We start from the raw sequence: 15,606 nt of genomic DNA on the forward strand, positions 1-15,606 counted from the left end.
AGAGTGACACAAACTTTTTTTTCATTGTTTCAGCTATTTGGATTTTTTAGTGGGTACTAAAGGAACAACAAATTTGTAATATTGATTTCTCTTGTTACTTTTTAATAATTTATTTTTTAATGAATACAAGTAAGTAATCGAAGTCGATCTACACGATTGAGGCAGCTAGCGTATAGGATCCACCAAACTCTTTATACTCTGCAAAGGGTAAAACCACACTATAACTAACCCAACTTGCCTAGTAAGAGCGACAAATTACGGCAAAAATAAAGCTGCAAAACAAAGCGACACAAAAAAATGCCGCAGAAAACACAACAAGAACCGAGCAATGAGAAAATTTGATAACAATATGCCAGTGCAGTGGCAGGGGCAGTGGGACTCTGCTTTGGGTTCTTCCAGCGCATAGAAAACGTTTCAAAATCCAATTCTGCTGTTTTAAATCAAATTAACTGGAAAAAACGCGTGGACAAAAAATAATGGCAGGAAGAGAAGTAAAAGTCAAAAGTCAAAAAAATAAACACAAAGCAAATGGCAAAGCTTGACTTTATGATACCCGTTGCAACACCATTTTTCTGTATAGTATAAGGATAACAGTTTGTTTCGAATAAGTTGAAACCCTGATCTTAAATGGTCACAAAATTGGAGCTAAAATTCCCCGAACTCTCAACAGTGTGTCTATAAAATTCGTATACCTTTCACCCTATTCTGTGCGTGTTTGTTTCCTTTTTTTAGACAATTTTGTGCCAGCGCTTTGAGCCAAAGTCTGTCATGGGAATAATTCAAAAACGCACAGCCAGGGAATGATAAAACATGGGGACGGAAAAGGGAATTCCAGCATATAACCCAATGATTCAGCGATGGCGTGGTGCCAGGACCGGGACCCAGACCAGCACCAGGACCAGGACCTTAACCCAAGCCGGAACCCCAGCCAGTCACCAGGACATTTGGCATGTCAACATAATTGCCTCGAATTAACTTTTTGTTTTTGCCTTCCCAAAAGCCCGACAACATTTCTGGAACTGCTGCCCACTCAACTGGATGTGTGGGTCCCGTTCCATTGATGTTTTTGTTTTTGTTTTTGTTTGTACTGGAGCTGGAGCTGCAGCTGGACGACAGTTTTACATGCGCAAAATAATTTGCCTCTGACAAAAGTTTGATCACATTTTTTGGCCAGAGCTGGTTCGAGTTGGCCCTGCCCTGCCCTGTCCTGCTTTGTGTTGCTCTTTGTGCGTTGATTTATGCTGCAAAATTAAATGCCAGCACCGCAGTTGTTCGCGTTTGCTAATTTAATTAGCGGCTTTCGTGTGTCTCCCTTTTGCAAATAGTTGGCCAACGGTTTGGCCAGGCTGCCCTCCAGATTCCAGGACAATGTTTTTCCAGTCAAATAAGCTCTTCATTGGCGGCCGGAGCGATGCATGCCAAAATATTTGTGGTGTGCGCATGGGTGAAGTACTCAAAGGAGAGGATTGGCAGATTGTTACAGAAAATAAATCTCATATATTGTGCATCCACGTTTTGCTAATGAATTCCATTTCTTATTATCCATTCACTGTCTTACGTTTGACATTATCGATTGGCTTTCCTTCCCACTTTCCATTTTGTGCTCTTTAATGAATGAATTTCGATACGCAGCCATTCGCAAAAATGCACTTATTGGTCGCCTTTTTTATCAAGCCCCGTGCATACACAATGGCAGTATTCACATACAGAGTCCTATCATGCGTCCAACAGACACGACACAGACCCAACGGCAGAGACAGCGACAGCGACAGAGACAACGAGGAGACAGCAATGAGAAGGACGCGGAACAGGACGAAGGCTCAGCTGCCCGAAACTGTGGGCTGATTAAAACTGATTTATTGCTTTAAATGCAATTTACATAAAAATCAGACGGTAAGTTCAGCTGCAAAAGTGGGAATAATGGGCAAAAGCGGAACGTTTTCGCATACGCATGTTGTAAATATTTCGAAAGTGTGTGAAAATGTTGTTGGCCCAGACAAAAAGGGACTGGAATTTTGTCTGGAGACATGCTTTTTGTACCCACAAATATATTCTCCAAGGGATCGAACGAGTTAATGAGATATTTCTTAATTTTATAGACTCAAATAATATGCCAATTTGATCCTCAAAAGTACACTTCGAAATTCTCGCTCCCACTTAATTTTTTAATTGCATAAATTAACTCGATTCCTAATATTCAACACTGCCGGATTTTGTAGCTGCACCATTTTCGGGAAACTGCCGCAGAGTGAAGGAGAGAGAAAAAAAACTGATGGCTTCTGCGGCTGGCCGCATATGTGGGCCAACTTAGTGGCAATAAGTTAAATTAGCATAAACTTAATTAGCATAAGAGTGTTGGGCCAACAGGGAGCTAGATAGAGACCAGGTGGGCGGGTTGCTTGGGTTGGGTTGGGTGTGTTTTGTGTTGCAGCGTGGTTGCGGCAGATACCAACAGCCACCCCCTTTGCATATTTCACAGCAAATCCGCAGCGCATTAAAAGAAAATACGTGGCGGGGAAAAAAGCGAGGAAAATAAAATGCACAGCTAAACAATGGAAGCGCGAGCTCCAAGAGAGAGTCTGGGGATTGTGCCAATGAAGTAACGACCCTACCGCACACACTCTGCTGAGAATGGAGAGAATGTGGATGTGAATGTGAATGTGAATGTGAATAGCTAAGGGGTACGCTAAGTGACTGCTGTTACACATTTAGCCGAGGCTGATGGGATTGCCGGGGTGATATGGAGACACAGATACAGATACAGCTAAAGCTACAGATACAGATACGGATACAGGTAGAGCCGGAGTTGGAGTCGGAGTCGGAGTTTGCCCTGCTGGCACTTTCATATGAACAAATGTACTCGGCTTGCTCGCATAGCTGCCGCTTGATCCCCAGAGCGGGCAAACGCGACAAGATAAAAGCTGCCACACTAAATCTGTGGTATGTGCGCTCAGGGATGCCCGCTGCAGTTCCTTGGCTCCACCCCGGGTTCTGGCTCTCTGGCAATGCATGCCCTGGGCTGGCCTGGCATATGCAAACAATGCGCACACTATTTTTATGCTCTTTGGATTCACTTAGTCCAAAAGAGTCTCCAAAAATTATACGTACGAATAATTCGTACTGATTTTCAGACAAATTAGTATTTATGGCAGCCAGAAAGTAGCTGTGGGAAGTTGTGCAGTGCCACCTTTGGCTGCCACGGCTTGAGCCGCAGTAAATCATCAGCCACATCTGATTCGCAGGCATATTCGCAGACCAGCAATATACATACACAGCAATTCCAATAAATTGCACATGAAATACTCGTACGAAGGGCCATCATTAATGCAACCATTATTTAACAATTTTTGTTTCACTTTTTATCTGCGGCAGGGAGGCATGAGGCATGAGGCAAGCCTCTGAAGAGGCCAAAGTTAATTTCAGAGAACACTTTACGTGGTGCAATTTGGAAAGTTGCATACATAGCCCGCACCGTACCGGACCAGCAACACATTTGGTAAGCAATAAATTGACCAAGCAGCCAACGCCATCATCTACTTTAAAAGCATTTGTTGCCCCCACCCAATCCGGGTACACCATCTCCACCCACCATTCGTGCCACTAGCAGAGATCCACCCGGGATGGCCCAGTCTCCTTCCCCCTCCAGCAACACTAGAAGCGGCGACGACGCTAAAAAGATACCGGAAATGTTACAGGAAACAAAATGACTTAATGGCCGCGATTGCCACGGCATGGAATCGTTACAGACATCGTCCTCCGGGTCGTTTGCTCCTTGCTCCTTGCTCCTTGGTCCATGGCCTGCTAGCCATTCATTGCACTTGCCGAGGTCAGCATAAAAGCATAATGGAAAGGTTATCGCCGCTATGGCATGCCACTGCAATGCTCTTTCACAGATTCAAATATTAAATACATCTTTTATATATTAATCGCGCAGAGCGAGAGTTTTCATTGGAGAAAAGGGGCCAGAAAGGAGTCGATGGCAGGTTGCAGCATAGCTAAGCGATTGAGGAATTCACCATGCCTCAGGGGCCAAGCAGGATCTATAGTTCAATGAAGCCCAGACCGGCATACTGGCAGACTGGCGGAGGCAGAAACCACTGATGAGCCACCAAATGAGCAAGGAAGGTGCTGGCTCTGGCATGCACAGCCACCTAATTGCCACTGGCCGCATAATTATCATAAGCTTCACTTGGGGGCACTCGGGTGGGGAGGGGGAGCTGCTGCATAATATTGAAACGATTTTGAGGTTTGAATTTCTTTTGTGCCCAAACATATTTCTAATTAAATTAATTAAGCGAAGCGAGAATGTGGCAAGTATGCCAGCCAATTAGTGGAAAATGCAAAATTAAATGTCTGCTGCGGCTGTCGGCACAAAGTGTGCAAAGACGAAGTAAGTAGGGTGTAAATAGAGAAAGAGGGAGGCACTGCTGTGGGTGGCCATCTGGCCACCGTCGACTTATGGTCGGTGCTGCTGGTGCACGTCCACTCGCCGAGCGGAGCCTCCTTTGTTGGCCTCCTCCTACGCTCTGGCAATAATTGCGTTTGGACATGTAAGCTTTTGTTTTACCATTATATGCACCGTGTGTGTGTGTCTGTCTGTGTGGCTGTGTTTGCCAGCGTATGTGTGTGACAAAGTTAATGACAGCATAATTAAACAAAACCAACAGCAGACTAATAAAATGTAGAAATATACTGCATGTCGCTCAAGGCCTTGCCGCCTCTCTCTCTCTCTCTCTCGCGCGCTCTTCCCACTAAACGTTCTTCGTGTGTGGCTGTGTCGACGTTTGTCAAGCGACAATTAAAGTCATAATAAAAGCAGACAATCATTATACCTGCCCCACTCCACACCAACCTTCCAAAAGGCCACCTGGCTCTACCTCTCCCCCCTTTACTCATAGTTATGCATAAAGTTCAGCACAAAAGGGTATAACCCGAGCGTAAACATGACGTTGACGGTCGCTCTCCGCGTCGTTCCTTTTGTTTTGCAGGCATATAAATTTCAAAATTAAAGCAAAGTTCAACCTTTGCCTTTTGTCAACGAAGGATATCTACACGCGAGTATGTGGGTGTGTGTGTTTATGCGAGTGCAAAGGAATGTGTGCTGAGCCCGCATCAAAGCAATCGGTTGGTCACCACGGCATTCGCGCAAGCGACCAAATTACTTGTTTAATGTCCAATCAATTAAGAAATTAAAGCAATTAGTTTCAAATAGATCTTAAATTTAAAGTCACTCTCTTCAAAGAGTGCTCTGTAGCAAATATTTTGTGGGATATTTTCTGCTGTTTCCAGCGTGCACTTTCCAACGTTGCACTCCACTGCGTCAGCTGAGGCAAACAGCTGCTCAAATATTATCTAACTCAATAGATTTAAACATTAATCCAATATTGAAATAGTCGGGTGTCCCACCAATGACCGAGCTGCCAGAAAGAGCTATAAAATGTCGCTGCCAACTGCCGGAGAGAAAGAGTTCCGTTCGAGATCTAGAAGATGCATTTGATCAAGCCAACGCTACTGCTGCTCGCTCTGACCATTAGCTCCGGCTGTGTTCTGGCCGATTCACAGCCATCAATTTTGGAATCGTTGTTGAACGGATTGGGCGGTGCGGTGGGTGAGGCGCGGCCCTTTCTTAACGGTATCCTTGGTTCTGAGCAGACCGCCTTGCTCCTAGATGGGGACTTGAAGGGCAACCTGCAGACTACCAAACGTCCGTTGTCCCAAGATTTACTTGCACTTGGAGCACAGATCACCCAAGCTCTGCACAATGCTGCCACTGAGCTGCTCGCAAATTTCTCTTCGATCGTGCAGTCCACGTTGCAGAATCTGCGTAGTGCCATAGGAAGTGTGAGCAATCGTATCAAGCGGAATGCCCTGCAAGGGGCCCTAAACTTTTTGGAAGCCATCAATGGCACAACCGTGGAGCTGGAGCAATCACTGGCCGAAATTAGCGAGCAAACTGATGAGCAAAGTCGGAAATTTGCTGCGGATATCAAGGAGCAGTGGAACGACTGGGCAGCCGCTCAGCTGGAACGCGTTGATGCGGATACCTTGGGTGGCGGCAGCACCGAGGCCGAGGAAATCATCGACGAACTGCAGAATCGCTACACGGCCTATCTGCACAGCTGCCTGGATGAGTTTCAGGTGCGCAAGGCCCAGTACGAGCAGAATGTCCACGGTGCCATCTCCGCGGTCCAGAGCGCCACCAATGGTCTGATTGGAGAAATCAATACCTGCCTGAAGCGCTTTTTCGGAAGCATCACATGCCGCAGGGACATCAATCAGGCCCTCGCCCCTCTCGAGAATGCACCCAACACACTCGTTAGCCTAAAGCTGGAAAGCCTGCAGATACTGGGCAAGGGTCTCAAAGCCAGCAGCTGTGTGGGCCAGACCTTGGCCGATTTTGCCCTCGAAAAGCCCAATATAGAGCGCCAGCTGGAGGAGATCATTAAGCGCCATCAGAAGGAGGAATCTTCCTCTGAAGAATCTTCGTCTGAAGAGAACTCCGATGAAGAGAACTCTGATGAGGAATCTTCCTCTGAAGAGAACTCCGATGAGGAATCTTCCTCCGAAGAATCTTCCTCTGAAGAATCTTCATCTGAAGAGAACTCCGATGAGGAATCTTCCTCCGAAAAATCTTCCTCTGAAGAATCGTCCTCGGAAGAGAATTCCGATGAGGAATCTGCCTCTGAAGAGGGATCTGATGCCGATGAGGAATCTGCTTCTGAAGAGGGATCTGCCGCCGAATAGAGCCGAAGATGACTCTACCACAAAAGAGGATGCAACCACAATGTAAATGCATGTAAATATTAATTGGTGTAGGGTATTCTTGTAAGCAGCAATAAAAAACACTTTCAATGCAACACAGTGAACGATTTTTCGGAACTTCTTTCGCTAACAAACTGATGGCTTAACCTTTTGGCAAGCTATGGTTCCACATTTAAAGCAGAAACAAGACAAGTCTCGCCTGCAGCTGAACGTAAGACTTACGATGGTATTGCAGTGTCAGCCAGCGATTAACTTCATCAATCGATGCACACATTTTTTTGTGGTCATTGCAATTGCAATTGCAATTATGATGTCATTTGGTCGCTTTGCCCTTCTTTCCACTGGACACCAAATGTGCACTTTTTGCGCTGACCCAAGCGCAACGTGCAACGCCTGTTTAAGTGCAAATTTCAGTGATGCCATTGAAACAGGAGTCCGGCAGTGAATCAGGAATCCGGAGTCAGCACGGCCATTGCGCCAATCGCGACTATTAAGTAATTTTGTTTCCTGTACATTTCCGGTATCTTTTCAGCATCGTCGTAGCTTGACCTGGAGGCTGGATGCTGTCTGGGGCTTAGAGGCTGTAGCTTTAGAATAGACAATTTATTGCACAGCAATCCTGTGGCTGCACTCATAACAAACTTAATGTTCAACTTCTTCAGTCAATTATTTGTTTCTTAACATTTGAAAGTGCAAACTGTGTGCCCACATGTGTTCATTGTTATCCAGCTGTGGATCTTGATCTGCTTCTGATTATAGAATGTGTTTACTGATTGACCAGACCAGACCAGACGACAATTGCTTCAATATTGAATCAAGACAAATAGTTCGCAAACTTAATACTTTAAGCTATACAAGAACCAAATCGAAGTGGTTGATATTTACGTATAGAAATGGAGACCCCACTCAATTAAATAAACATAAAAGCACTCAAAACAATTTCCCTTTCAGAATGAATTTTAGGTTCCCCTTGAAGTATTTTTTGATTCTCACATACATATACTTAAAATATTTCTCCTTTCTATATCTGTGATATTTATAGCAATTTAAAAGTAGCTTGCGATGAAGACGTGTATGCTCTCAGCCAGCCGCTATAGCTTTTCCATACACTTTTAGCTACAAATTAATTGTTATACTATACATTTTTGCCATATTATTGCCATAAAATCTTGTGAACTAATTCCAGGAATAGCCACAAAAGCGCCACTACTGTTACCCATTCTGTTATACGCTCAACAATCTCATTTACTTTAGAACAGTTTTGCTGGAGCATTTACTGTGTAAACGTAATTTCCCCTTCTGGGACACTCTTATATTGCACTTCGTTTTATTTCCGTCTATAGACTTTATGGCATCAAATACGTAATGCCTAAGGGTATTTGGTTTTGTTTGAGGAGTTACACAGTTGTTCAAATATCATCTGAACAGCGGAGGAACAGGGGAGGATGCATTGTCCGTAGTTGGGGGCTTGCTGGGTAGCCTGGGAGAGGACACCATAAGCCAAAAATGAAATAATTCAGGGTATTGGTAAAACTAGATGGAAAAAAAAAATTATAATTTCATAATAATTTCATAAAATTTTATAATTGTTTTCTGAACTTTCTTGGGTACTCAAATAAATGTTCTTGATGGTTTTACGCCAGAAACAATTACAAGGAGTCACAAAGTACAGGCTTTGCTTACCGATTGACCAGACCAGACGACGAAAGTTCCTTCAATATTTAATAAAGTCGAACAGTTCGCATATTTCGGAATTTTAGATACACAAGAAGCCAATCGAATTGGTTGTTCTGGAGGAGTACAAAGGGAGTGCAGATTGATACTTTCACTAGTTTTAATTTGAGAATTAATTGCAGGGTCTCCTTAAGATCGATTCTCAGAAGTTCTCAAAACATTTCTATGTTTTATGTTTGAAAGTCTTAAAATAATTTCATGACGTTTCTATCTACGCTGTAAAGAGTGGCATACAAACTTACAGCGAGTGAGTGCGAAGTGAGACATGTTTAATTTATTTGTGTTTATTGACTTTATGGTAATCGAATACATAATGCCCATTAGTATTTGGTTTGTTTGTTTGTTTACTTAGCAACTAGATACACTGCATTGTTTAATATTACTTGTGGAATTCGTTCATTTAGTATCTTATACTGATAGATGTCACTGCGAGCCTAACTCAAATAAACCGATTTGTTTGTGCACCACAAACTTCGAAGCATTGAAAATTCGTTTCTGTTTCTGTTGTGTGTGAGTTTTTTTTTTTGTTTCCTTACCTAACTTGATTACGGACAGCACTAGCTAGACTAGGGATTAGCAAAAGGGTGGCTTACACTAAACTATCATCAACCCAATGACTCAGAGTCTGTGCGCTTAGCTTAGCTCGGAGGAAGTATGGTATCCCCCCTCAATATTGGCTTGCAACTAAAATTCCTTTCTACTCGTACAGCTAACAGTTCGTAGGGAGTTTATATTATGCTCATACTCGTATCTATATCTAGGTATAAGTACTTTTGTGCACTAGATAATGGTTAAGATTTATCTTTAGGAATTTTCAGAATTTAGCATAGGAATAATTTTGTATTAGTAGCATTTCAAAATCACCAAAAACATTTCACCAAAGTATTAGTCAACATAAGGAAAGTCTCATTGTTATTTGTTATTTGTTATTTGTTGCTGATTTTCGTTACATAAGTTGCAAGTTGTTCATTGTGCCCAGAGTAATATGAAACATGTGGATTGGATTACATTCGAAAATGCAATAGATATATATGCAAAGTTTCTGCTAATGTCCTGTCTATCCGTAATACAACCAAATAACATTGAATCTCAACGCTTATCAATTAATTCTCAGCATACTGTGGAATGGAGTCTTCTATCAAGCTTACATCAAATTGTACGATATTCACTGTACGTACATCTAGGGGGACTGGTATGTACGTGAATATATTATTTATAAGTCATTGCTTTGGTTCAACTTTTCTTTTTCTTTTTGTTTTCTTTTCAAGGTGAGCAAATCATTGCGTAGACTGCATTTGTTTTGTTTTTTTCTTTGTTTTTGAGCATGTTGGCAATGGGTAAATGTAAGTCGAACAACCGCACTGAGGCACAACCTAAAGGGACTGCACCTAGTTGGCACAGCAATGAAAGCGTAGACTGTGGCTAAATGTTGCCTGCCAAGTCTCGCACTCATTGATACTCCACTCTGGCCACGGGTACCCCAAAGTCGTTGACTTCGAACACGATCAGCTTCCGTTTCTTGCGCACATTGGATGACTGGGGCTGCGGTTGCTTCGGGGGTACCGTGGTGCCTGTCGTGCTGCTCGTCGAGACTGGCACTGCCACTGGGTCGGGGTTCGATTTCTCTTTCCTCACTTCCGCTCTCTTCGTTGTCGTTGTTGTTGTTGTCGTCGTTCTTTTTGTCGTTGTTGTCGTTGAGGCTCTGGTTGTGACTGTCTTCGTTGTTGAACTCACTCGAGTCTCTCGAGTGTCCTGTGCGTTCAGTTGCCGTATGTGATGCAGTAACTTTGGCTTCTCTTTCGGCTGTATCTCGGGCGGAGAATCGGCCTCTTTGGGTTCAGAATTAGGCAGCGTTGGCAGGGCTGGCAGATCGCAGCGCTGACGCAGATGCCGGTACACGGTGTCCACACGCTGTACCAAGCGATTTACATACTTGGAGGTCGTACGATCTACCACGGATGGAGCTTTAATGCAGTCATTGCCACCGAATTCGCACACCTAATAACATAAAGAAGTTCAAGCCATTTGGCAAGCATTTTCCCTACAGCTGTACTTACTCGATAATGCTGCAAAATGGCCTCCTTGGGCGGCACATTGAGGGATACCTTGCCTGGTGAGAACTCCCACACGAAATGATTACCAGCCTCGACCACGGAATCTGGCTTGCAGATGTACTTGGAGCGTTGCTTCTGTGGATGCAGTTTGTAGCGCCTTTGAAAGGAAAGGACACACACAAATGGGAGATCTGCGAACAATTGATGCTCAGGGGATTACAAACCTGCGAGTCTTGCGTTGTGTTACCAGCGATGCCCGTACATTGGCTTGCTGTTCATCGCCTCCCACGATTCCAGAACTGGCCAGCGCATCGTCCGCAAACTGCAGATAATAGAACGCATTTTGGAAGGAATAAGCCCCAGTATTGCGATTGCGAAAGCGTTGATTCAGAGAGCTACAAGGTATGAGGAATATAATGAGAACATAAACCCACAATAACTTGTGTCCCAACTCACCCAATCAGCTCGTTGAGCGTGTCCGAGTAGCGTGGCACTATAAACTCATCGAGATCCACGAGAGCTAGGTACTTGTATCGGTACATTGTGCGATAGAGGCAGTCGTTGAGCGCCGCGAACAGGCCCTCGGTGCGGATCTCTTTCTGGCTGCGCATGCGTAGATTCCATGGCAGAATGCTGACCGTGGGCCGTTGGTAGTGCAGCGATTTGAGCACCTTTGGAGTGGCATTGTTCGCCACGTCCACCGGCTGCAGTTGCTCCAGATCGAAGGCGGTCAGGTTGCCGGGCACCAGGCCCTGTTGGTAGCTCTGCAACACGCAGGAGGCGTGCGGTCCCAGCGTGTGGTTGTAAAAGGTGAAGTGGGAGACTCCCAGCAGGGCGTAGAACTCCAGGTACTCCATAAGATACAGCGCCTTGTCGTAGTTAAAGTGGAAAGGCTTCACGCAGACAGCGATGCGATCGGGTATATTATCGCCGCTGGGCGGCGCTCGCGGCACTTGGCCCCTTTTGCTGTCGCCACCGCTGCTTGCATTCCGCTGCTGTGGTGCAAAGTCCCGATCCTGATCAGTGTTGCGTAGCGTAAGCAGATTGCCAGGCGGCGCTCGCAGTCGCGACACAACGCTGACAAACCGTGGCACATCCAGGGGCGGGGCACGCACCGGGCAGAGGATGAAGCAGGCGCTGTACTTTAGGTTCCAGTTCTCTCGAATGATCTGCGAATTGGTATTAAATCAATGAATAAATTAAGTATAAATTAATAAAAGTTAAAACAAAACCTTTTCTCATGCCATTAATCTTAAATAAATTCCAATTATGCATCAACCCCAATCTGAATCATTTTAGTCCGCTTGTGGTCAGCGCCTTCTTTGTTAGCTACCAGGACTATCAGAGTGAACATCTTGAACTCACCTTGACGCGTGCCATCACTGTGGCTGAGGTGTATTTGGCACGGACTGTGGATGCCCCTGGCTCGGTGCCGTTGGCGGGGGGCGGACCGAACCAGAAACGACACCAGACACGTTCTGGTCCGCGTGTCTTGGTGGCACCCACAATGCGCACCAGACGTGCGCCCTCGCGCCGATCAAAGTAGGCGGAGTACACAAAGAACTTGAAGCGGGTGCCGTTGACAATTTGCCAGGCACCGTCGCTGGGCAATGTGCCAAATGGAAAGTGGGGCAACGTCTCCTCCACCTTCTCGGGCAGCATCTGGCCCCAGGGTATGAGCGGTACATTCACACCAAATGTACCAACACCAGTGCCGCCGCCAGGTCCAGGGCCGTGTGCAGCTGCAGCAGCTCCAGCTCTGGCTCCATTGAGCATCATTCCTGCCAAGCGTTGACCATCGGCGCCTGCGGCTTCTGTGAAATTGCAAAATGCATCAGACATGAGACATGAGGCGTATACGTAATGCCATCTTTTGTCATTTCTCATTTCATCTTCTTTGTAATCGAGCGCTCCTCAAAATTGCATTATATGAACGATTTCGACCAAGCCATTGTGTCAATGATTGCTTTGGGAATTGATGAGGATGAGGATGAGGATGCAATTGCCACTTGGCTGCTACTCACCTTGAATTTTGAGTTTATTGTCACGAAGCTGTACAAAACCTAACTTATTATCACTCAGAATGCTGTCATCCAGTAGATCGTAGTCTTCCTGTAAATAAAAATATAATAATGGAAAATATAATTTCAGTTAACGCACATTCAATAGCAACGGAGCACAGGTAAGACTCGAATAAGATTTGTATGGAATCTAATGCCTTTTAGAGTAAAACAGCAGCCATTTGTCTGGCTTTAGACATATTAATGCCAACAATAAGCTATTTTAGCCACCATTTTCACTCAAATGTTTTGCTGCGAAAATGTATCTAAACGAGCATTCAACTAATTTATCAAAAATTAATTTTCCAATTGCAGCACATTGCGGTGAACATTTACCAATTAATTGGGCATTGCCCAGCCAATTCATACATGCTTTACCTGTGCGACAAAATATGCTCAAAAATGTAAGGGCCATGCCGCAGCATTTTAAGTGCTAATTGCGGCAGCGATAGATTCGTATTAAAAATGCAAATCCCTTTGGCCCAGCCCGCCAGCTACAAAAATATGCGCCAGAATTCCAGGCAAAAAACATCTTTCGTGTTCCCACAGCCTCCACTGAGCGTCGCTGGACAACGGCAGGATTTTGCTGGCATGACAGATTTGCATAGCAAAACTTACCTTAACATTATCATAATCCGGCATTGAGTCGCCCATTCGCCCGACCAGGCTGACGCCTCCACCGACACCAACCTGCCGTGCGCCGCTATGCATGCGCTCGTCGATCATGAAGACCTGCAACGAAAGGCAGGGGAATGTAGAATATGGAAATATTTACTGTGGCTTAAAAATTTGAATTTCAAGTTAATTTTCTCAGCTCTCCCACTCGCTAACGTAATCCTGAACTGAATTTTAAATTCAAGTTAATTGTACATTTTTCCAGCCATTTGATGGTGTTTAAATAAAAACAAATTGAATCATGGGATAAGCGCGAGGAGTGATTAAAACAGAAACGCCCAGGAACTCACCTCTGTCAGGATGATCAGCCCAAAGACGGCAAAGAAGGTAATGACAATGAGGAAACTCATGCCGGATCTCTCCCTGCTGCCCCACTGCTTCTTGCCCCGCTTCATTGTGGGTGTTAGTGAGGTGCGGCCACCGTGATGATGTTGCTGTTGTTTCTGCTGTTGTTGCTTAGCTTGTTGTTGCTGTTGCTGTTGCTGCTGCTGCTGCTGCTGGTGATGATAGCAGGCGTGTGAATGTCCTTGATGGCCGTACGTTGTCGAATAATGGCCCAGCAGGGGGGTCGTAGAGCCAGAGACGTTTACGGAGCCGGTGGAGCTGGCGGAGCTAACGGAGCCCCCCCTTGCCTGCTGCTTGTACTGAGGGGGGCTCCGGCTATTCAGCATGTTGGAGTGCAGGGAGCAGGGGGATTAGTTACAGCGTTCAGACAACAGTTATTCGTTTTGTTTTTCAATTAGTTTTACGATTTTTATAGAGATTATCTCGGTGCACTTTATGATGGCGATAAGCGGTTGAGGAATCGGTTTTTATATTTAATTTATTATTTATTTATTTGGCATTTTGTTTAATCTCCATTTTAATTGTTGTAAACAAGCTGAGAATTGATTTTCATATGTTTTTGCGAATAAGCGGAGCAAAACAAAAGTCCAAAAAGAAAAGCGACAGAGAGCAAGACGAAAATCCAAAGAGAGAGAGAGAGAGAGAGAGAGTGACTGAGAGTTCTGCGCTCTCTTGGTACTCGAGGTTTTCCTCTTTGGCCAGTTATAAAGGAAAAATCAATAAATATCTGTGCAATACTTTGCAGGAAACAATTCTGCCTGAAGAACTGAACACAATCCCATTTGATTATTATAATGAAAATCTAATTGTGCTTTGAATTGATCTTGATGCGATGATTTATATACATTTCGGCCCCTGGGTGATGATTCCGGCAGATGCAGACTTCAACTTTCATCACCTTTGTACAGCATCCCACTCGACACTTAACCCTCGCTTCGAGGATAACTTTCCGAATTTCACTTGCCCCCGGGCACCGATTTCGTTATGCACTTATCGATTCTGTTTGCTAATCAATTTTTTTATAAATAATGGCCTATGGCGACTTCCCGAAAAAAAGGCCAAAACATTTAACACTCGGCGTAGGCAGCAGGAAAACAATGCGGCACCAGCTGAGCGCCCCAACAGCAAGGACATGCGCACAGGACACTGTCAGAGAGATAGCAGCTGTTCGAGCGTGTGCCGTTGCCAGACCTGCCCATATTTATGCAAAATAAGAACAAATATAATTAAAGGAAACTTGTTACTACATTTAGTTGATGGAAATATTAAATGGATGGAACTTCACATATTTTAATTCTTCCTTTACAAAGTCTACAATTGATTCCAGACTATAAATGCTTTAGGAGCGGTGTTATATGTAAGGAAAGCCACAAATTATTTTCAGCAAAATTAAATCCTTCAAATCCTTATACTCAAGAACATACACCGACCACACACTCCCTCTAATCCGCACCACAGAAAGTGCTTCCCCATTCACTGGCTTCTCTTCTTTCATATCCGGTGCAACTTTTTGGCTGGGTACGGGTCCGAGGGTACGAGAAGATCTCATGGCAACTAAATATTTATGCTCAAGCTCTGGCTGGACAAAAGAAATTAGCGGAAACAATAAAATTTCGAAAACTTTTGTGAAAACCAATAAATTCCAAGTGTTTGGAAATCAATTGGGAACAAATTGCAACAGGCAAAAGCGACCAACAAGAAAATTTGGACAAAAGCTAGAACACATACATATATGTGGATATCGAGTATGACCCGCTTCCATTTTCCTCACCTCTGTGTGCATCTCTTTCTCCATTTGGGTGAGCATTTTAGCCAAGCAATCGAAAAGTTTGGAAAAACAAATATGCAAAGAAAAAGGTGCTCGAAGAACCAGCGGCAAAAACAATTTTGTTTGCTAAACTTTTGTCATTGTATAGTCGGCGTGTGGGCCAACAATGGCACTCCAGTCGTACCCGGAAAGAGGAGTGGAAGTTTAC

General features: G+C 44.4%; 2 protein-coding genes across 4 annotated transcripts; one reads left to right on the forward strand and one right to left on the reverse strand.

The window, feature by feature from the left end:
* Window positions 1-5,466: 5,466 nt before the first annotated feature.
* Window positions 5,467-6,865, forward strand: LOC117587762. 3 transcript variants are annotated; one of them, XM_034278696.1, is made up of 2 exons: window positions 5,467-6,618; window positions 6,649-6,865. In XM_034278696.1, exons 1-2 carry the CDS (start codon window positions 5,488-5,490, stop codon window positions 6,742-6,744), a joined length of 1,227 nt encoding a protein of 408 aa, XP_034134587.1. In that variant the 5' UTR covers window positions 5,467-5,487; the 3' UTR covers window positions 6,745-6,865. The 3 variants fall into 3 exon arrangements, with proteins under 3 accessions (XP_034134587.1, XP_034134588.1, XP_034134586.1); XM_034278697.1 differs by having other exon boundaries at window positions 5,467-6,454; window positions 6,551-6,865; XM_034278695.1 differs by having other exon boundaries at window positions 5,467-6,865.
* A 2,881-nt stretch (window positions 6,866-9,746) lies between these two features.
* LOC117587761 lies at window positions 9,747-14,137 on the reverse strand. The gene is made up of 8 exons (XM_034278693.1): window positions 13,576-14,137; window positions 13,229-13,342; window positions 12,575-12,662; window positions 11,916-12,364; window positions 11,007-11,719; window positions 10,775-10,945; window positions 10,554-10,707; window positions 9,747-10,494 (listed from the first exon to the last, which is right to left on the reverse strand). The coding sequence occupies exons 1-8, from the start codon at window positions 13,954-13,956 to the stop codon at window positions 9,946-9,948; spliced, it is 2,619 nt and encodes an 872-aa protein (XP_034134584.1). The 5' UTR covers window positions 13,957-14,137; the 3' UTR covers window positions 9,747-9,945.
* Between the last annotated feature and the right edge of the window lie 1,469 nt (window positions 14,138-15,606).

This window comes from Drosophila guanche, unplaced genomic scaffold (assembly GCF_900245975.1).
Source record: "Drosophila guanche unplaced genomic scaffold, DGUA_6, whole genome shotgun sequence".
Lineage (NCBI taxonomy): Eukaryota > Metazoa > Arthropoda > Insecta > Diptera > Drosophilidae > Drosophila > Drosophila guanche.